Below are 22,555 nucleotides of genomic sequence, written 5' to 3' on the forward strand. Positions count from 1 at the left end.
CGTACATTAAACATTAGTGTTTTTACCCATCATGTTTATCCAGATGAGAGTGTCGCTCAGAAAATTCTCTTTTTCAACGTCTTTTCATGTTTTGCATTCATAGCATGTGTTCCCACCTGTGAGCTGCCTACTACAATGACCCTCCTCTATCATTCTCCACCAAGACACTTTACTGTAACTAGAGCAAGAATTGAAAAGCAATACTCCTCGACTTTGCCACTTGGGATTCAAACTGGCATCTTCTGAAAGCTTTATGCTGTCAGGGGTCAAGTTCAATTGATTAACATGAAACTAACAAGACATGATGGCTTTTTGACCTAATTTTGTTGAGTTAAAAACCATTAAGTGGTTCAGTTAAGATGAGATCAAACATTTCAGGCCTCCTTAAAGCTTGCAGTAGTAGAGGTAGAGGAGGGGCCTGTGCCTCATTGGCGGCAGAAATGAGTGGGCGTGAACGAAAACACAAAAAGTTAGACCAAACTCATGTGTCTGTCTGCTGGCTTCTCCCTTATGCTCAGAGTGTCCCCTCTCTGAACTGAAGACACCTCTGTGTGTATGTGTGCGTGTGTGTGTGTGTGTGTTTCTGAGAGAGAGAGACAGAGAGAGAGACAGACACACCAATTCTTGAGATCTGTTGGATCTTTAACCCTTTCAATCCGTTTCTAAGACCAGGACTCAGGTGAATACCACCCCCCCTCTCCCCACACACAGACGCACCATGACAGACGCAGCAACCAATATGAGGGTGAAGCTGCCGGCTGCATGCCTCATCCTGCAGATCATCCTCATCATCCTCTTCGGTGCACTGGTGGAGTACGACGACCACACAGACGCAAAGAAATGGCACGAGCATATGAAGAACACCTCCGAGACTGACGCTGACAATGAATTCTACTACCGCTACCCAAGTAGGTGACCTGGAGAGAGATGAGGTTGTTTGAGTGCGAGGGTACTGAGGTGACTAATGAGGTTCAGAGTGGTCTGGGGTGGGTGTGTCTGTGTGGGGGGGTCACAGGAGCATAAATGTTGGCTTGGAGAGATGACGGATGGTTGTAGCTCCCCAAGAAAACATTTCAGAAATGGGATACTTTGAGGGAATGGAGGTAGAGTGTCTTTGGGCACCCCATTGCACTGTGATTTTAGGTTCATATGTGTGATGCTTTGATTATTGTCTCAACACCTCATAGAAACTACATACTGAACATTTCCAGGTTGCAGGGGTAGGATATGCCTGTACAGTTCTGTAGATTGCATTATGGGGACCTACAGTATAGTGTAAGTGAGGTGAGACAGATTGGCTTTCATGATTGTATGAGTTACCCCCTGCTTTAGCATGCTACAATTTCATTATCTCAAAAAGCTTACTAAACTAAAATCTCATCATTGTATGTGTGCTCTATCACTAGATGGTTATAGTCTTGTCAGCTTATAATACATGCCACTCTTGCACACTCTCAATGGTGCATGTTTTGTGAGCCTTTAGTCTCTGTTGTGTTGCTACAATAAGCTTGTGAAATGCTTCATGGCTGTCACAACCTGTCAACAACAAATTGTTGAGCAGCATGAGGCAAAGAGCGTGCAAATTCCTAATTGGAGGAGTGTTTGTGATGGTCCCATTCTTTGAGTCTAAACAACAGTTTATAGTGATGTCTTCCAGGTCCAATGATTAAATGGATTGGTGTAAAAAATGGTTTAGTGTTTCACAGTGTAGAGTGCCTCAGCGTAGAGGACGAGGTAACATACTGACTGTATAACGCCAGTGCATGGAAAGTAACTAATTAGTAATTACTCTCTAATCTGTTTAATTTCACTAGAGTATGTATTTTTTTTATTTGTACAGCAATCTTTTAGAAAGCGTTCTTATTAGGGCTGTCAATCGATTAAAATATTTAACTCGATTAATCGCATGATTGTCCATAGTTAACTGTGATTAATCGCATATGTTGTATACGTTCTAAATATACCTTAAATCAGTGGTTTTCAAGATTTTTCATATCAAGGCCCATTATTGTCTCCACCAGGCCGAAGGCATGGGGAGAGAGTATGTTTTGCACTCCGTCCGTCCGTCCGTGTGTCCGTCCGTGTGTCCGTCCGTGTGTGTGTCCGTGAGCAGCTAATCTCCGGCACCGTTAACCCGGTCGATGCCAAATTTTGCAGACACACTCCCTGGATGCCAACGATGAACCTCTGCCCCAAAATTTCCAGAACGGCCTGTTATAGCGCCACCAGGAGGCCGCTTTGTTGGTACACAGTCTCTCTAGAGCCATTCAACGAAACGGGTCTTTCAGATTTCTCAGACTCCATCCTGATTGGTTAAGATTGGCTTCCAAAGTTCACAGTTTCTTCCAAAGTTCACAGTTTCAAACAAAATGCTGCAAATCATGAACACATCGCGTGATTTCCGTGAAATTGTGCACGCACATTCCCACTAGGCCGAGGAAGAAATGCCACATGAACAATTTCAACTCAGCCTCAAGGTGGCGCTATAACTGGTTTACTTTTGTTGCCCTTTTATCCAACCACCAGATGAAGGAAAGCTGCAATGTCCTACATTCCTATCCTGGTGGAGACCTGTGCCCAGAAGGGCACTTTTTCTAGTTTATTCTGCATTTGAGCCACGGACCACCATTTGATGAGATTTAGCCTTCCAGACCCAAACTAAAGAACTGTATTTATGTTGGCCAATGGTACCATTACGAGAGATAACAGGCCATTTGATCAAAATAAAAATAAATCTAAGTTTTCTAATTGTGTAGACTCACTGGGAGAGAGAGAGAGGGGGAGAGAGGCGGGGCTCACTGACTGCCTGCATTCACATGCATGCGTGTCTCAACCATTCTGTCAAACTTCACAGTGCGTTAATCGCGCAGTGCCATTAAAAGGATTGTGAGTTAACTAGTTAATAGTGCGTTAACTTTGACAGCCCTAGTTCTTATAAAGAAAATATGATCATAAGAGATCTGAATTGGAGAGAGATAGGTTGGCGTGTATTCATAATGTTACGGTCACGATGCCACATTGGCCCTTTCACATAACTCATGACGTGAGTGACAGTGTAGTCTAAAAATAACCTCTTTTGTACATTCGCTTGAGTCGTTTTCAATCAAAATAACCATATTTCTTATTTAAGTCAAGTAGCAGTTCTACTTTGAGTATTTCAATTCACATATAACTGTCAACTCAAATATAGGCAATTTGAAATACACAGTTAATAACTCTTGCTATTTACATTGTTTTAGCATACTGCATATTATTATTATTGGTATATTATAACCTATTCATGTACAAGGCCATTTCTTTGAATTCAATCAAGAGTCTGTTGATATTGTATGTACAAATAACACTGAAGCTCTCTGTCAAGCCAGAGGTGATATTCCAGGTGACTTAATTGCAGAATGACAACCTGCATTGTATTGTTTAGTAGTAGTTTATCCCTTTAATTCCCTTCCTCATATTGAGGAAAAAGGTTCAATGTTATCTTCTTACTATTTGGATACATAACAAACGGCTATAAATTCAATTTGCATGAATGCCAGTGCCTTGAGATATTTCATTAACTCATCCTGTGCTTGCATTCCGTTCGATTTTGGTCTTCCTCGCAGTGTTAATTTTGTTGACTAAGACTAAAACTAAAGTCAACTAAGGTTTTTCAGAAGACAAATTGAACTAAGACTAAATGGTGTGTTATTCAAAAGACTAAGACTAAGACAAAATCTAAATATTGTGAAAACATTAACACTGCTTCTTCGTTCGTGTTCATGAGCTTGATCTCATCACTGTATATCACTCACAGAGCTGCTTGCCCTCGACTCTCCACAGATCCACCTTAACCAATCTGAAGTGACACGCACGGTGGGAGGGGCGGTTGGGGGTGTGGCCCAGCGTGAAGCACACTTGTTGAAAGTTCACCTGAGCGTGTGTTTAGCTTACTACTACACACCACAAGACCTGTGGATTCCTGTGACCCCCCCCCTCCACACACACACACACACACACACACACGCGCACGCACGCACGCACGCATGCACGCAACCTTAACCTGCAGGTGTGTGAAGCAGCTTGCCCTGGAGGCAGGGGGGGATGTCATGGGACTATGGCAGAGAGGAATGCTTTTTCTCACATATTCAATCCATCAATGTCAAAGTAGTTAGTACAATCGTCATTCAGTCAGACAACTCACGAATAGATTTACCAATATTTATTACGAAATGAGTAACAAGTGTGCATATGATATTTGACTTGGCGTTCGGCTCTGCTGGATTTCTCCCTGCTCGGCACGATTAAGCAACAACATAAAACATAAAGAGCAGGGAGATAGATATACAACAACCCCCCCCCCATGGGGAGCATAAATAGCAGAGCCCACCGGTGGTGCTGGGGTGGTGGTGGGAGCAAACATCACATGATACAACCAGGAACCATGAGCAGAGGAAGGCATGAAGAGCATGCAGTCTAGTGAGCTTAAAGATGGAGTGCCAAAATTTTTGTATTTTTCCAGTTTTTCATGTGTCTATGAGATGACAGTACTTCATTAGACACCCTGGAGATGTTTTTATGTGCAATGGTGTATTAACTTTGTATTTAGGGTTTCTTTCTGGAGGCTGAACCCTTGACAGTCAAACGGGCCAATGAAGTAAACAGTAATAAAGTGACACCACACTATCAGCCCCTCCCCTAACCCCTCCCCCTTTATCATACAACTACAGCTGTGGGTGCGGCTTCAGTTCAGGTGGATCACCACCCATCACCACCCACCAGGCAAACCAGGCATACTTAACGAACTGGTGGGCGTGTCCACATAAAAGCATGATTTTAACAAATACTGTACACTTTTTGGAAAATGTTCTTCCCCCTTATATTGTAATAATACCTGATGATCATGTTTTAGCGTGGAAACAAATCGTGGCACTCCACGATTTAAGTAGCCTGCCCAATTGGTCAGCTGACTGCCGCATCGGCGAATGACGTGTGGGACTTGCACACACTTATACGCCCACAAGTAATGTAGCATGTTAACCCCTTGAGTATAGTATGCGCCTTTGAGCATGGCATGAACCCCCTCGAGTGTGTCTGCCTGATCTGACTTGCAAGCTACGTCTCATGTGTCAATTTACCTCAGTGAGTATACACATGAGAAGTTGAAAGTAAAAAGTACAGTGATTTTTCCGATTTGGTGTCAGACTGCCGTGGCTCCAATGCAAGCCATTGAGAACAATTTTTCCCCAAGGTTGAGTAAAACGAAGCACACGAGAGTAAAGGTCAACTACACTTAATAGCTTATAGGGCTAGAGTTAGAGTTGGACAATTTTTAACTTGGCATGTTCTCTGTCACATGAGCTGAATGAAAGCGTCCCAGTATGGGGGTTTGAAAATATTATAGTCACCCTAGGAAAAGGGTTACCGACCATTGAAGTGTGTGTGTGTGTGTGTGTGTGTGTGTGTGTGTGTGTGTGTGTGTGTGTGTGTGTGTGTGTGTGTGTGTGTGTGTGTGTGTGTGTGTGTGTGTGTGTTTGTGCGTGCGTTTTGAAGTCACGGAAGCTGGAATTGTGTTTATATTTCATTGTTGTACCAATAATGAATGGTGAGTATGGGAATGACAATAATATAAAATAATATTATATATTATATATATTTATTTATGAAGGCATCCTTATTGCTGTATAGAGGGTATAGAGAACACATATAGTATAAATAAGTGAAATCAGAAGGGATGATAATGAGCGCACAAAACGCAAAAAAAAGAAATCTATACAATTGAAGGTGATAAATGGATACCCTCTCCTGATTAGATAAAAATCCACAACCCCACCTGAGAATGCATTTTTTTTAAATATTAAGTGTAACAAAAAGGTTCAGGCCCCCCTCTACCTCTCTGAACTCATCAACCGCCATGTCCCCTCCCGCTCCCTCAGGTCAAGCACTGCCAACCAACTGGAACCCCACAAATCTAACAAACGGACATGGGGAGACAGGGCCTTCGCAGTGGCTGCCCCTTCTCTCTGGAACTCACTCCCAACTCACATGAGAGCTGCCCCCACCCTCGAAATGTTCAAAAGCACACTCAAAACCCACCTTTTCAAACTGGCTTTCCCTGCATATTTATTCTGCATTTGAGCCACGGACCACCATTTGATGAGATTTAGCCTTCCAGACCCAAACTAAAGAACTGTATTGATGTTGGCCAATGGTACCATTACGAGAGATAACAGGCCATGTTGATCAAAATAACATTTTTTCTAAGTTTTCTAATTGTGTAGACTCACTGGGAGACACACACACACACACACACACACCCTTCTTGTTTGTCCTTCTTTTGATTCTGATTTCTAGTTTTTAACCTTTTAAACCTTTTTAAATCGTTTTAATTAGTTTTCTAATAAATATGTCTGAACTTCTTTCTGTAAAGCGACTTTGGGTACCCAGAAAAGCGCTATATAAATCGTATATATTATTATTATAACTAGCCTTTCTATCATTACTCGCTCGAAGGAGAATCCTCCTAGACTGGAAATCTCCACTCCCCCCTAAATCAGACCATTGGCTGAAAGATACCATGTTATTCCTGAATCTGAATTCATTTCGATCTACGTTGCTCTCCAGGAGGATTCACCCCCTCCTAGGGTCCGACAATAACCTATCTCGAGAATCTCTCAAGTCTGCTGAACACCCCATAGATAGACCAATGGTTACAAACCATGATGTTCTGAACACCCCATAGACCAATGGTTACAAACCATGATGTTCTGAACACCCCATAGACCAATGGTTACAAACCATGATGTTCCCCTCCTACTCCGCACACCAACCCCACTCCTTATACTTCCGTCTATCTTTCTCTCTTTTCTACTTCTCATATCTCTCTTCTCTTCTCTTCTCTTATGCTCATGAAATCCTTTCCGGCTATTACTACTATTTATTCTATTAAAAAAAAAAAAAAAACGTATACAGTGAAAGAAAAAGGTGTCAAAGTTCCAAGTGGGAGGGTGGGGGGTTGCTATTTGCCTTGTCTTTCGTTTTGTTTTGTTTAGTCTAATTTTAGTTTTGTTTCAGTTTCAGTTTTGTGACCACTCAAACCAACTCAAAAACAATTCTGTCCATGTAGTATCAGAACTGTCCTGTTTCCTGTCTGTTCTCTGTCCATGTATTTGTATGTAAAAATAGAAAAAGAAGCATAACATATGTACTGCATTTTTCCTGTCCATACCCCTCTTCTATGCTTAATAAAAACTTTAAAAATGAGAATGCATTTTTTGAGGGGTACTAACCCCTCCTATAACCAGCTATTAGGGTAAAGGGAGGAACAAGTTAATTTATTTATCTTCCCATGTCCCCTTAGGGGCTCCGTACTAATCGGTTTTCAGAAAGAAATTAATGAAAAACCACTATCTGCCTAAGTCATCTAGTTGACTCAATCATGAGAAAAGACTGGAGGTTATGCAATAACCGTGGTTATGTAAATAGTGCAAGCGAGCATTGGCTTGCATTTGGGAGCGCGTCTCCTGAGGCGATCGACAGAAAAAACATCTTATAAATGTAGGACGCACCGCACAGCACAGCAGTGTTAGGAGTAGAGTTAGGCAGAAATGTAAATTTGGCCAATAAATTACTTTTATTATGCTATGAGGCTAACTACAACATTGTACTGTACTGTATGTTGACCTCACTCCTTTGAGATAAGAATGTTACGGTCAACTTTATTATAGGATAATACAGTAGCTGCCTTGCGCAAAAAGATCACCTATAGGCCTCCACATAATCTTAGACAACCTTTTCCTGGGAATACATACAGTATGAAACTTGTATGAAACAAACTATCGTTTGTAGTTAGTGAAGAGTGCTGGTGTAGGGTACGTGTAGGTGACATTGTGTATCTGGGCTGTGTCATTGGGGACAGAGGCAATGGCATTGACAGTCATGCCAAAAATCAGTTCCCATGGCAACAGCGGTCGCCGTCAAGAGCGATATTGTCTAACAGTTTGTACTGAACAAGGACAGAAAGAATACAGTCCTAGCGGCTTTGACCACAGGGAGAAACAGAAAGTCTGAATGAATGGGGCACTGATTGCAGTGATTTCCTTCCCCAATGTGATGCCCAAGCAAATTGTGTTTTGGTTTAATACGATTATATTACCTTTAATGAATGCAATCAAGTCGCTTACATAGATTTCACAAGAAAGTGAATTTTTCAGTTCCTGTTTTATCCCATTGTACAGTATACAGTATGTAGGGCAGCAACAGCACCAAAGTCCCCAGAGACCACTGATTATGTGCTGATTCACCAGGAAATAGACATTTGAATGATAAAGCCATGTCATTTAATGTATGGTGGTCATCACATGGTCTGTGAATACTGAAGAATATCTTGTATGCCCTTTTACGCATTGTGTTTTCAAGTGGAATGAAAGCCAATTTTGTACTTTCCTGTTTTTCTATAAAAAAATTAAAACATGGCAGCAACGTAGCTGCAGCTAAAAAATGATAACAGCTGGGATAGATTTAGGCATGCCAGTGTGAAATCATTGACAATGCTTTTGACTACTGTCCCTTGGCACCTTAGCACATTGGCACATCTAAATCTAACAATCATTATTAGTTGTATTAGCTGCCGCTGTGTTGCTTACATAAGTGTAATAAGATCAGCCTGCCATGTTTTGTTTTTGTTTACCTTGCAGTATTTTTTAACTGTACAGGAAAACAAACTACAACACCTGCTTATGGTTTCATTCCCCTGGGTGTATCGCCAAACTTTAATGCAAGCTTACATTACATGTAGATCTGATGTGATCTTCATCATTTTACATGCTTTTTCGTAGTCTGTGGTCTACACGTTGTCTGCATTGTGCAAGTTTCCATGGTGTTCATGTGATGATCTTCATGCGTTTGTCTGTAATTTGCAGGCTTCCAGGATGTTCATGTGATGATCTTCATTGGCTTCGGCTTCCTCATGACCTTCTTACAGCGCTATGGTTTCAGCAGCGTGGGTTTCAACTTCCTGATTGCAGCCCTCGCCTTGCAATGGGCCACCCTGATGCAGGGTTTCTTCCATGGCATGCACCATGGCAAGATCCACATTGGAGTGGAGAGGTGTGTGCTTAACCACTTTCAACCTGGACAATTTTAGGCCTGTCATTATAGGCAAAAGTTATCAGAAATTGTTACAGATTTCTGAAAGATAATAATGATGTACTTGTGTAAATGTAGATTTTCTCTGATTTCTCTTATCTAGTATGATCAATGCTGATTTCTGCACCGGGGCTGTACTGATCTCATTTGGTGCAGTCCTGGGTAAGACCAGTCCAGTCCAGCTCCTGGTAATGGCCGTGTTTGAGGTCATCCTGTTTGCTGTGAATGAGTTTATCCTGCTGACTGCGTTAGGGGTGAGTTCTGTTCATCTGTGTGAAATGTTCTCTATTACTTTTTAAAGGGATTGTGACATTAAAAAAAAGGTTTTGGAATTGTTCTTGTTTTTTTTTAGATTTTCTAATCTCAATTGCACCCAAAAAACATGAACTTTTAACATTCAGTAGATTTTCTGTGATCTGGGGTTTTCTGGCTCAAACAGGTGCTCTGATTTGCCGGTAGTAAGTGACATCACTTACTGCAAATCCCATATATGTCAATGGGATTTGCCAGCAGATGTCACTGTTTCACTGTGTTGCCTGTTTTCATTGTAGCTCAAAAGGCCCAAAAAACCCCAAAGAAAACTTCAGACCACAGAAAATCCACTGAATGTTCAAAGTTCAGGTTTTTTGGGTGTAATTGAGGTCATAAAACCTAAAAGAAAAAAGAAAAAGAAAAATAAATGAAAAGGAATGTCATAAAACCTTTAATGTAAAATAGGCTATAATTGTAATTGTACTGGAGGTCTGTCATTTTGGAATTAATATGATCACACGCACAATCAATTCCTCAGCTTCAACTTAATTCTTACTCCCCAAACATTAAAACATGTTTGTGAATTGCTCTTCAGGCAAGAGATGCTGGTGGCTCCATGACAATCCACACATTTGGAGCATACTTTGGCCTTATGGTGGCTCGCGTGCACTACCGCCCCAACCTGGACAAGAGCAAGCACAGGAACTGCTCTGTTTACCACTCAGATTTGTTTGCCATGATCGGTAAGGATAATTTACAAGTATGTAGTGCAGAAAGCCTTCAGGCCAGTAGGGAGCTCAGTTTATCAGTGACGGCTGCACTACACATCTCTGATTGTTCTGTCTCAGTCTGTGGGGTGTTTGTACTGTAGTTCTGACTGTGCTTTACAGTGCTTACAAATGCATGATTCATCTGCCCAATATTTCTATTAGGTAAATTTCTCAGTTTCGAATATTACCAAGAAAGTTTGTTGCATGTTTTTCTCAGGTACCATCTACCTGTGGATGTTTTGGCCTAGTTTTAACTCGGCCATCACTGCCCATGGAGATGACCAGCACCGGACAGCCATGAACACCTATTACTCCCTAGCTTCCTGTACTCTGGCCACATACGGCATGTCTGCCCTCACCGCTCACGACGGCAAACTGGACATGGTGAGGAAGTCAAGAATTAACAGGAGGTGCTAGCCTAATGCCAGTGCCATGGGTGTGCCAATGTGCAACATTGACAATAGTCAAGAGTATTGTTAATCCTTGCATATTGGCATACCTAAATCTAACCCATTATTAATTGTATCAGCTGCAGCCATGTTGCTTACATCACAATGTATTATAATGTCAGCATTATGCAACCTGCCTTTTTTTTTTTTAACCTAATCATACATTACTAGATAGTCTTGTGTATCACTGTATCCTGTGTTAACCTAACTGAAGTGGTTCCTTAAGAGTCATGCGGTAGCAATAATGCACCCGACTGGCATTGCTGAGTCTTGGTATTTAATCAGATGAGTCAAACTGTCTCTCTATTGTTGATGACAATGGGGCTGATTCATATTTTATCACCTGACTATGTTGCTCAACCAAAATAACTAACCAAACCAAACTCAGTTAGGCCCATAATATGGCAAGTCATAATATAATCAAGATGGGACATTCCACACCAACGACAATCAGGTCTAAGAGATGTCTGTGCATTTCAATGATAATAAAGATGAGCTAATCAACTGACAGTATCAGAGTATCAGGAAGTAAATCAGGCATAGCACACATGAATTATGATTGAGGTATAGTAACGTGTGTTTGTAAAATACCTGCTGATCTCCCAGGAATTTTTCAAATGTTCTTCTTCACCTGCTTTGTGCATTCATTTTTTGTTTGAAGGGACTCCTTAACAGTCCCTTGCAAACGATCCTCACCAACACAATACTACAAAACACATTAGTTATTTATAGTCAAAGGTATACTCACCAGTCTATAGGTGAGGCTACTGGGCAATATTGGCCAATAGCCAACACTACAAATGAACATCAAGAAGGTGGTCTAAATATCTATTCACATGTTTTGTAGTTTTTTTTTACACAAATTGATACAAATTGAGCTTTGATCTAATAATCTTCTAGGTCCATATCCAAAATGCTGCCCTGGCGGGTGGAGTTGCCGCAGGAACGGCTGGCGAGATGATGTTAACACCTTACGGTTCCATGATCGTTGGCTTCTTGGCTGGAATCATCTCTGTGCTAGGCTATAAGTACCTCACAGTAAGGATGTTTCCATCTGTTGCACTGCTCATTCAGTACGTACTTTTATGTCAGGTCATCTAAGAAGTGGATGTATCATCTTATGCTAAAGGAAATTTACATTCTTACTTTCTTTCTTTTTTCTTTTGTTAAATGGACAATGAGGATTTTGCTGTGTAACTGAGCTGAAGCTTAGATTTATGTGGAATTGACTCCAATCCTTATCGGTTTGACTTTTGTCATGTATTTAATTATAAAGAAACTAACCAGCCTACCTTTTGCCATTGCTCAATGCAAAATGAACAGAAAGAATAAAAGAGAAAATGCACAAGTCTCCTCTCAATTTTAAACTATTTCAACATAACATTAGTCCTCACACCACAGACACAGCAATGTCATCATGAATTTACCCTTCCTTTCCTTAACCCCACTCAGCCAGTCTTGGAGGAAAAACTGAAGATCCAGGACACCTGTGGAGTTCACAACTTGCACGGTATGCCTGGCGTTCTGGGTGCCATTGTGGGAGCTGTCACTGCTGCGCTGGCTACCAAAGACATCTATGGAGATGGGTGAGTAATTTAGTATGTCAGTAATCTCATCTCATCGTCACCAAACCTACTGAAAGAAGATGGCAATGTATTTTCAATTGAAAATAATGTTGTTGCTGTGCGTCAACACTTGAAAACATTTTTGTCACATGCCAATTTCTGAGGTTTATGGGTGGGGGCTACGTCCGGCCGGGGAAACTCCCCCCTGTCAGGTGAAAAGAAACAGCTTGGACTCCTCATGCATAGAAGGAAGCATGAGGTCAGTCTGCTGCCCCCCCAGGTTGGCAGAGGAAGTGTAGCGCCCAGGAGTGTGAGTGGAATGATTCTAATTAGGATCACTGGACCCACACAGAACATTATGGACAGGGAATGTGAATGAGGCTGAGCTTCAGGTATACTCTCACTTTCCCCAAGGACTATCACAACTTCCATGATTTCAGCGACCAATAGCCTACTCTCTACAATACACATGCCTCTTGAATGTGACAGTGAAAGTGTGTAACACTACAAATTAATTCGAAAAGCGTCCTTGGTTAAATAAAAGTTAAATCACAAAGACGACATTATTTCTAAACCTAAGGAGTTGGCTGTGTGCCCTGAACTGAACACAGGTTTTAAGTGTAGGATTAGATTTGAAGCTAAATTACTAAGAGCAATTTGAGAGCAATAATTAACATAGCTTGGCAGTGGTTCAGCCAGAATTTCCACATTTTCTCACTGTATAGGCCTACTGTCAACTACAACAGAGCAACTGCATTGTTCCCTCTTGGCAGCAAATTGTTATCATTATAACTGCAGTGTATATCAACTTTCTTTGTAAGTGTCTGTTTTATGCTTCATGCTCCAGAACGGCATTTAACCATGAGGTGGATTATTATGAGACAATTTATGGCCCCTGGGCATAGATGTGTAGATGGCACAATGATGCATGCCTCTAAACTCACTCTATTTTACCATCTGGTTAACCCAATCCTACTAACCCAACTTTGGAGAAACCAACCGATTTCTGTGTTTCATTATTTAGTTTTAATCAGATGGCCACACTTTTTCCAACTGAAAGTCCTTTGTAAAACAGGAAGCTGGGAACATGTCCAGTAAGTTCGGGCTATATGTCCGGACTGATGATGTAGAGGGCTTGAGCTGGGGAGCTCATTTCACTTTGTATAATAAGGAAAGGAACCTTTTATTTCTACTGATACAAGAGTCCCAGAGTGGCATTCCCCTTTAACATCCCTCTGCTCAGTTTACAGTAAAGGGCATCTGGATATGTGTCCCAAAACTACAGTGAGCAACAGTTTAGTATAAATATTGTCGCTGTCTGGCAGAAACTAGCTAACTCCATTTTTATTTGCGATTGAAACACCTGTCTGTGTTGGTGAAAAAATATTGAATATTGTTTTAAAAATATTGTTTTAAAAATATAAGGTTTTCTTCATTTCCTGAAAATTTGTCCATTCCAAGCCCGACAGCAGAGATATATTTATTATGAATGTATATTCCTTGCCCCGTTCCTTTGTATATTGTATGCAAGGTCATGTTGTCATTCCATCACGGGTAACCTACTCCTTTTCCACCAATAAAATCAAGACACATTTCTGTATGTTTAATATACTTAGAAACTAAAGTAGTAATGTTTTTTTATTTTTTTATTTTTTTTCCCTCTGTGATTTTCAGCATGGCGGACGTCTTCCCTGATGTGGACTCTGGGGTCGTTGAAGCATCATTCCAGGGTGTTCGCCAGGCCATCTCACTGGCAGTCACATTGGGCATGGCACTGGGTGGTGGACTCCTTGTTGGTAGGTATACAGACAGTGATGGAAGAAGACAAGAAGTACTCACGTATTTTACTTAAGTAAAAGTATCAATACTGAAATACCAGTATTAAAAAAGTAACTAAAGTAACTAAACCTTTCAAATAATTGTAGTGGAGTAAAAAAGAACAATAGCCTGGAAATACTGTTATTATTATTATGAATGACTGCCTCTTTGCCTGTGTTATAGGTTTCATTTTGATGTATTATTATTTTGACTATGCCTCTTTCCCTGTGTTAGGTTTCATTTTGATGTATTATTATTTTGACTATGCCTCTTTCCCTGTGTTAGGTTTCATTTTGAAGCTGCCCATCTATGGTGCTCCTCCTGACACTATCTGCTATGAGGATAGCATCTACTGGGAGGTGCGTGGGATGCCCTAAATTGCTAAAAGGAGCGAGTTGCTGTTTTCTTTCATTCCTTTTTTTATTTTAAAGGAGCATTCAGTGATTTGGGTGAAAAACCTGGTCCGCCTCAGTAACAAGATGTGCACATGCACGCTCTACAGTGGGGGGGACACACAACAGGCCAACAGCACGTGCACCAAGGCCCGCTCAATCATGACTGGAGGAAGGCCCCGCTCTATCCTGATTGGATGAAGGCTGGGCCCTCTAGCCAAAAACGAAACCTACGTTTTTTTTACCCCAGCTAGGGGTGAACTGGGGACAGGGAGGAACTCCTTATAATGGTCAGCGCACTCTATAGTAAGGAGGATTATCACAACAACAACAACAATAACAAAACACTGAAACAGTGATATTTGAATTAAGCGAAATCACTGAATATACCTTTAATGTTTTTTGAACTACCACCAGCCTATATAATATACCATCAAAACACCACTCAAAAGTTTGACATTTTCTCATAATGATTCATATACATAAATATGAGCATCTGATGTGATTATGTGATGGCTAACCAAATGTCACTATAGCCCTGGTGCTCCACTATAATTAACCGTGACTGACCACCAGGTGGTGCAAGCGGTCAATGCATTTGGAAAGGTGTATACAAAATACAAATGTCGTTTTCAGACATGAATGACTCATTCTCTTTTCACATGCACCCTATAGTCCAGGGGCCGAACCAGATTTTTGGTACCACTAAGGTGAAGGTAACATTTTTGTATTTTGATTCATTATTATTATTATTAATAATAATAATAATAATATATATTTATATAGCACTTTTCTGGGTACACAAAGTCGCTTTACAGAAAGAAGTTCAGACATATTTATTAGAAAACTATTAAAACTATATTTAAAAAGGTTTAAAAGGTTAAAAACTATAAATAAGTAAAAGTAAGTGTGTGTGTGTGTGTGTGTGTGTGTGTGTGTGTGTGTGTGTGGGGGGGGGGGGTTATGTAGGGAAAGCCAGTTTGAAAAGGTGGGTTTTGAGTGTGCTTTTGAACATTTCAAGGGTGGGGGCAGCTCTGATGTTAGTTGGGAGTGAGTTCCAGAGAGAAGGGGCAGCCACTGCGAAGGCCCTGTCTCCCCATGTCCGTTTGTTGGATTTGTGGGGTTCCAGTAGGTTGGCAGTGCTTGACCTGAGGGAACGGGAGGGGACATGGCGGTTGATGAGTTCAGAGAGGTAGAGGGGGGCCTGGTTGTTGAGGGTTTTGTAGGTGATGGTGAGTATTTTGAAGTCAATTCTGGACTTGACTGGGAGCCAGTGGAGTTCACGGAGGATGGGTGTGATGTGGTCCCTGGATCTTGTTCTGGTGAGCAGGCGGGCGGCGGAAATTTTGAACATACTGTAGTTTTTTGAGGACCTTGGTGGTGACGCCATACAGGAGGCTATTGCAGTAGTCGAGTCTGGATGTGATAAATGCATGAATGAGTGTTTCAGCAGCAGTGTGGGATAGCATGGGACGAAGGCGGGCAATGTTACGGAGGTGGAAAAAGGCGGTTTTGGTGATCTGGTTGACATGGGGCTGGAAGGAGAGGGTGGGGTCAAGGATGACACCAAGGTTGCGGACTCGGGTGGAGGGGGTGACAGTGGAGCCATCAATGGGGAGGGAGAAGTCATGAGAGGAGCGGGTGAGGGAGTCGGGGCCGATGATGATGATTTCAGATGTATTGCAGTTGAGTTTTAGAAAGTTTGTTTGCATCCATGTTTTGATGTCAGTCAGGCAGGAGGTGAGGGTGGCCGTGGGTGGTGGGGGTGATGGTTTTGGCGGGGAGATATAGTTGAGTGTCATCGGCATAACAGTGGAAGCGGAGACCATGAGTGCGGAGTAGCTGGCCAAGGGGGAGCATGTAGAGGATGAAGAGAAGGGGACCGAGTACTGAACCTTGGGGGACGCCGTGAGGTGATTGGCAGTTATTGATGGAAATAAAATGCTGTCTGTCAGTGAGATATGATTGGAACCAGGAGAGGGCAGTGTCAGTGATTCCAAGGGTGGATTTGAGGCATGAGATGAGTATGGAGTGGCCTTATTCATTATTAGTTCATTATTCATTAAGTAGCCAAGTGATATGTCAAACTAGAGAGGGTTTTCATGATTCTGAATCCATTGGAAAAGTTTTTTGTTTTGTTTTTGCACGAAAAATACTCCTTGGGCTAAAAACGGCTAATGCCGTCATCACAAATGTGATGAGGTCATCACATTTGGGCAAGTGGCTATGGCCGAATTTAGGCCAAGGAGTGTTTTTGTGCAAAACTAATGCTTGGAATGGATTCAGAATCATGTAAACCTCCTAGTTTGACATGTCACATGCTAATTAAAGCCTATTATTTAAATTTTCCTTATAGGCCTATCTATACCTGTAGGTTGTTATAAGCTACTGAATTGGAAGATCATATCATACTAAAATATAAACTAGAGGAATACAAATATACAAAAATGTTACGGTCACCTTAGGACGGTGGTATCAATTTGTGAAAATATCAGTGTTGGCCCCTGCACTATAGTGATTCTGGGAATACATGGATTAAGGTTTAGCCTAAAGGATGCATATTGGTAGCCTATATATTTGGACTGTTGGATAATTCAGAAACAACAATGATGAGGAGAAATGTTGAGACACTAGATTGTGGGGGACTAATTCCATTTAATTGGATTTCTGCTACAGAAACTTACTAGCCTTGTGTTGCGAATCGATACCAGGCTAGAAACTTACCATAACCTCTCTCTCTCTCTCTCTCTCTCTCTCTCTCTCTCTCTCTCTCTCTCTCTCTCTCTCTCTCAGATGCCAGGGGAGGAGAGTGCTCATGAGGAACTGACCACTGTGAGGACAGAAGAGTCTGAGAAACTCAACAGCTAGACACACACACACACACACACACACACACACACACACACACACACACACACACACACACACACACACACACACACACACACACACACACACACACACACACACACACACACACACACACACACACACACACACACTTGGCACTTGTGCTCCATCCATCATTGCAGATTGTAAAAAAGGTTTTGTCTGTAGCATAGCCTACATGGCCTAGCCTAAGATTTAGATATAGATATTTTATCGATTTTGACATTTTCAAGTCTATAGTTCATTTCCCTGAGGGGGAGAACGGCACCAGCCGGCCCCCTTACAGCTCTGAACATGTACAAATACATAATATAAGATGCTTACCCTGATGCCGCAAATGTTAGAGACGCCTACGGGGTGCCTGTGCAATGTATTAGTCGGTAGTTTTCATTAAATAAGCGTTTTAATCCCGTATGTGGGTGGGCGATTCTGACGAAAGTTCCAAGTGGCCATAGATGGCGTTATTGAGGGGGCGCATCCGGTGAAAGCCGGAATTACGATCAACGTATAACAGGAAGTAAACGAGGTGGGGAAATGGCGTTCGGCCACAAACGTGAAACGTGATAAAACTTCTTTATTGAAAATTCGGACTAATACATACATAAGCAGTGAGCACCCTGCAGGCCTCTCAAGCCACATTTCGGGCATCATCAGGGTAAGCGGTCTTATATTTAATAATAATAATAATAATAATAAACGTTATTTATAGAGCACCTTTCATGACACGAGTGCAGCGCCAAGTGCTTTACAAGACAAATAAAGTACAAAGTATATCAAACTAAAAATATCAAACAACATAAGAATCAAGGCATAATCAAAGTACAAAAAAATGCTAAAAACACCAAACAACATCACAATCGGGGTCAGGGCAAGATGATAAGATCAGTGAAAAGCATAGGACAGAGGCATATAAATGCATCTGTATGTTCGGAGCTCTAATGGGGGCAGCTGGTGCCGTTCAGGGACATTTTGAAACTCAAAATCGATAAAATATATACGAGTCTAAATCTTGGGCTACATGACCCATAATGCTGACAATCACCATACCCCCCATGCCATTGTCGGCCTATGTTTACCTTGGTGATTATTAGCATAATTCATTGTTTGTTATATGCATTAGAAATTAGAAAATGATTATGATGGGAGTTACACGCCAATGTGTTTTAATATACAGTATATCCATCCGTAGCCAGCATGCCATGAATGAATCACTCAAACATCACTTATCGACACTCGACAGGTCGATCGTTGTAGGCTACTGTCTGTCTTCTTCGAGTACTCCTCGGTGACCACTCGAGGTCGCTATAACGCCTGTCATTATCTGAGCTACAAGTGAAAGGGCATAATTTGGAAATGATCTGCCAAACAGAAAGTGCTGTATAATGGAATTGGAATGCATGGTGCTATTTATTTCCCGTTGCTTGATCCACAGCTCTTTCCATATAAACAGGTTTTAAACAGTCTTTAATAGCAGGGGGCGCTGTTAAAACCAAAGAAAATTGTAGGCTATGTCTTGAGAAACTGGGAATGGCTATATCCAGTCCACTTATTTGTCAGCATTACATATCTTTTAAAAGGTGCTGAGAAGTTATTGGAAAGTATTCTTATGCAATGTATTCTCTCTTAATACTTGAGGGTTGGGGTTTTCTATCATTAGGTTATGTTATAGAATTTTATATCATGGCCAGTTATGCGTGTTTGACTGTTTGTTGTAGTTGTAACCCTTATGATTCTATATGCTGTTTCGGATTAGCCACATTTGCCTAGCCTATAGGAGCTACTGATGATGATAGGAGAAAATCTGTGAGTTCAGTTAATAAATGGTGTCATTATATTTTTTGACAAAATAAAATATTTGTCTTACATTTTCGATATTTCTTTTCCATATCTGACAATTGTTTATATGCTACTGTAGGATAGGCCTATACATTTTATTCATACTGTAGGCCTATGTAGCCTGGACCGTGGCCATATTTTTTGGTTCTTGATCATGAATTTGATAGCTTATAGCCTTATACTGTACCTATTGTTATCCTAGTAGACCTATAGTAGCCTACTTCTACTTGATATGACGAAGGCTTAATCCTCCTTCATGAATTGATAGCCATGGGGCTCCCACTGGCCTAGTGGTCCAGGCGCATGAAACATATCTGGCCTGACTTTGCGTTGCATGTTCGAGTCCCGCTCATGATGACCTTTGCTGCATGTCTCTCCCCTTCTCTCCCTCCCACTTTCCTGTCTGTCTTCACTAATAACTATCAATAAAAATGCAAAAAGCAAAAAAATCTATAGAAATGCACTCTGTCGAGCTGCCAACTTGCGCATTGCACACAAGTAGGCACACAAGTAGGTCATGTATCAAATCAAATCACCTTTATTTATAAAGCACATTTAAAAACAATTTCCATTGTACCAAAGTGCTGTACAGACATTAACACCACAGATAGAGAGAACACAGCTAAAGAAAATCACAGACAATAAAAGCACAATTATAAGCAAACTATAACAAAAATCAAACAATGTACTGTTTAAAAAACACAAACAAGGTCACGGGCAATCAAATGCTTGGGAGTAAAACAGGATTTTAAGTCTGGATTTAATAACGTCAATGGAGGGGGAGGTTCTGATGGAGTAGGGGATGGTGTTCCACAGCCTAGGGGCTGCAACTGAGAAGGCACGGTCACCTCTGAGCCGAGCCTCAACTTTGTTGTCGGGACATCTAGAAGCTCAAGGTCTGTGGATCTGAGGTGCCTAGTGGTGGGTGGGGGGGTATTTTACCAGGTCTGTGATGTAGGCAGGGGCTAGGCCATTCAGAGCTTTATAAACAAGTAAAAGGGACTTGAAGTTAATTCTGAACTTCACTGGTAACCAGTGGAGGGAAGCCAGGACGGGGGTGATGTATGGCTTAATTGTGCGCAAGCATGACCACTGACCATGACCACTGACCATGAGGTCAGTGGTCCCTCATTGCACAGTACACCGACATACCGGTACACGTGTACATATGTAGCCAGCCGAACACACACACCCAGCCGATATATACCCCCTATTGACCTTATACCGATTTTGAAACGTACTTTAGTTACGTCATCGGGAACAGTGGTTTCTCATTGGCTGGTGGAATGTACACTACAGTTCCAAACTTACTCTAGAGGGCCACAACGCCACATTGAAACTGTCTTATCAATAATAGCAGATCTACAAGCTCAAAACAATCTGCTATTGTTGCTATATTTAGTTATACATTACTTACCGTATTAACTTTATGAACTTAAATGCAAATACGTTATACAATGGACATAAAACATTCTAATAGTCATTCAGCTACTATAGACTGAAGTAATTAAAGTTGGTCATGTTTGGACTTGTAACAGCGGAAATCAATATATCAATATTCGGAGATTAACCTGCAGGCCACATTAAAGCTGCTATAAGCAATAATATGTCAAAAATGTAATGACCTTTTCTTTTTCTTTTTGGTACTCAGACAGCCAGCATTGGGTAGAACGCTCCCACAAATAATTTAGCCTGCTGTGACACATCTAGGGGACACAATCTGCATTCAAAGATGTTCCTAGAAGCTTTGTCATTAGTCGAGAAAAACGCAATGACTAACCAATCAGGAAGCAGACAGGCAAATCGACCAATGACAAAGCTTCTGGGAAAATCTTTGAATGCAGATTGCATTGGCCCCTAGATGTGTCACAGAGACTAAATTGTTTTTGGGAGCGTTTTACCCGTTGCTGGCTGTCTGAATACAAAAAAACGAAAAGGTCATTAAAAAATTGACATATTATTGCTTATAGCAGCTTTAAGTGAAGGTGGGGGCCGCCATTTGCCCATGTATGCTATAGCTGGCGGTGTGGGGGCATCACCATGAGCGTCCCTAATTCTCCCCTCATGACGTGAACAGGCGCCACAATACTTTCCCAGGAAAAAAGGCAGGTGGGCAGCTGCTTACTGAACAAGCGTTAGTAGCCTACTGAAGAGCTTAATTGAGCTTTATAGGGATATAATTAAAATGCAAAAAATAATAATAATTATAATTAGGTCTATGGTAATTATTCTATTGTCTTCGGGTGCAGGAAACCTGCTTGTGTAAAACCATATTAGCAAGGCAATTAAATCTGCCTGTTCAAATAGGTTGTTTAAAGACATTTAGCAAACATTTAACACAATTTTATTCAAATGTTTTAATTGTAATGTTTGCTGTCCTATTCCATAACCAAGTAGGCTAGGTCTATGCTTTAATTATAAGACATGGCAATGTTGCAGCCAGGCAATATAATGTTGTTGTTAATGTTTTGTTGTGAATTATTATTATTATTATTATTATTATTATTTGTATTTGTATTATTATGGGCCTTGTCACTTGACATAATATTTGTGAAGGGAAATGTAATTTCAAGTGAATTTCTGTTGCTCACATTTCTGTGAATTCAAGGCAAATGGGCATCTTTTCCTTTTGGGCTTTTAATTTTTGGTCATTTTGGATAATTATGCTACTTGGGCCCACGAGTAAGACATGACATGGGAATGATGTTGGCCAGTGCCTTGGGCTATGCTAGAGTAGGGTTGTTAAGCAGCTGTAACCTCCCTGTGGCTCAGCCTTCACTGATGTGTGATTGGCCTTAACACCACTGTGGAGCTGAACATAATGGGTTAATGGGCTCCCTCAGGATCCCATAGTCCCTTGTGAGAACCATGTGCTTGCAGCCTTCTTGAAGCCATAATGGGCTGATATGAAAGGCACAATGTGGATTTGATGTATTGTTGATAAATCTTCGGACTCCATTGAAACTGATTGCTCAACTAGTGTCACCTTGATTGAAGGGTTAGAAAGATGTTTGGCTTTCAAAATGTACTATGAAGGCCACTTTGTTAGCATGCTGCTGCCCCGTGGTAGCATGTCTGCTCAATGAGATGCAGTGAAAATGTATGACTGTAGGCCTATATATTTTTTATTGTGTGAACATGCACCCACAACTCTTTCATTCAATTCAATTTGCTTTATTGGTATGATGTAACTTATGCTTACATTGCCAAAGCAAGTGTCAAATAATAGAGTTTGTATTCACTCTGTTATAATTATAAAACTAGTTTGGACAAATAGCAGCAATTTTCAAATGTGTTTAAGGTAGGCTACATGCTCTGTTCACAGTTATGTAAAGTAGTTCTATGTCTGAGGTCAACTTGATACAGTTGGTGCTGGAATATACATTATGATTAGTAGTTAAAGTGGATGTTTTCCATTGGCTCATGGATATTGCTGCTGTGTTCCACATTGTTGCACACCC

At 41.1% G+C, this 22,555-nt stretch overlaps 1 protein-coding gene across 1 annotated transcript; it reads left to right on the top strand.

The window, feature by feature from the left end:
- The first annotated feature begins 506 nt into the window (after positions 1-506).
- rhbg (Rh family B glycoprotein) lies at positions 507-19,123 on the top strand. Its single transcript, XM_083761902.1, has 10 exons — positions 507-908; positions 8,898-9,084; positions 9,227-9,377; positions 9,971-10,118; positions 10,363-10,529; positions 11,495-11,632; positions 12,047-12,180; positions 13,834-13,955; positions 14,263-14,336; positions 17,163-19,123. The coding sequence occupies exons 1-10, from the start codon at positions 719-721 to the stop codon at positions 17,235-17,237; spliced, it is 1,386 nt and encodes a 461-aa protein (XP_083618028.1). The 5' UTR covers positions 507-718; the 3' UTR covers positions 17,238-19,123.
- Positions 19,124-22,555: the final 3,432 nt, after the last annotated feature.

Source organism: Protomyctophum parallelum (assembly GCF_964188405.1).
Source record: "Protomyctophum parallelum genome assembly, chromosome: 3".
NCBI classification, from domain to species: domain Eukaryota; kingdom Metazoa; phylum Chordata; class Actinopteri; order Myctophiformes; family Myctophidae; genus Protomyctophum; species Protomyctophum parallelum.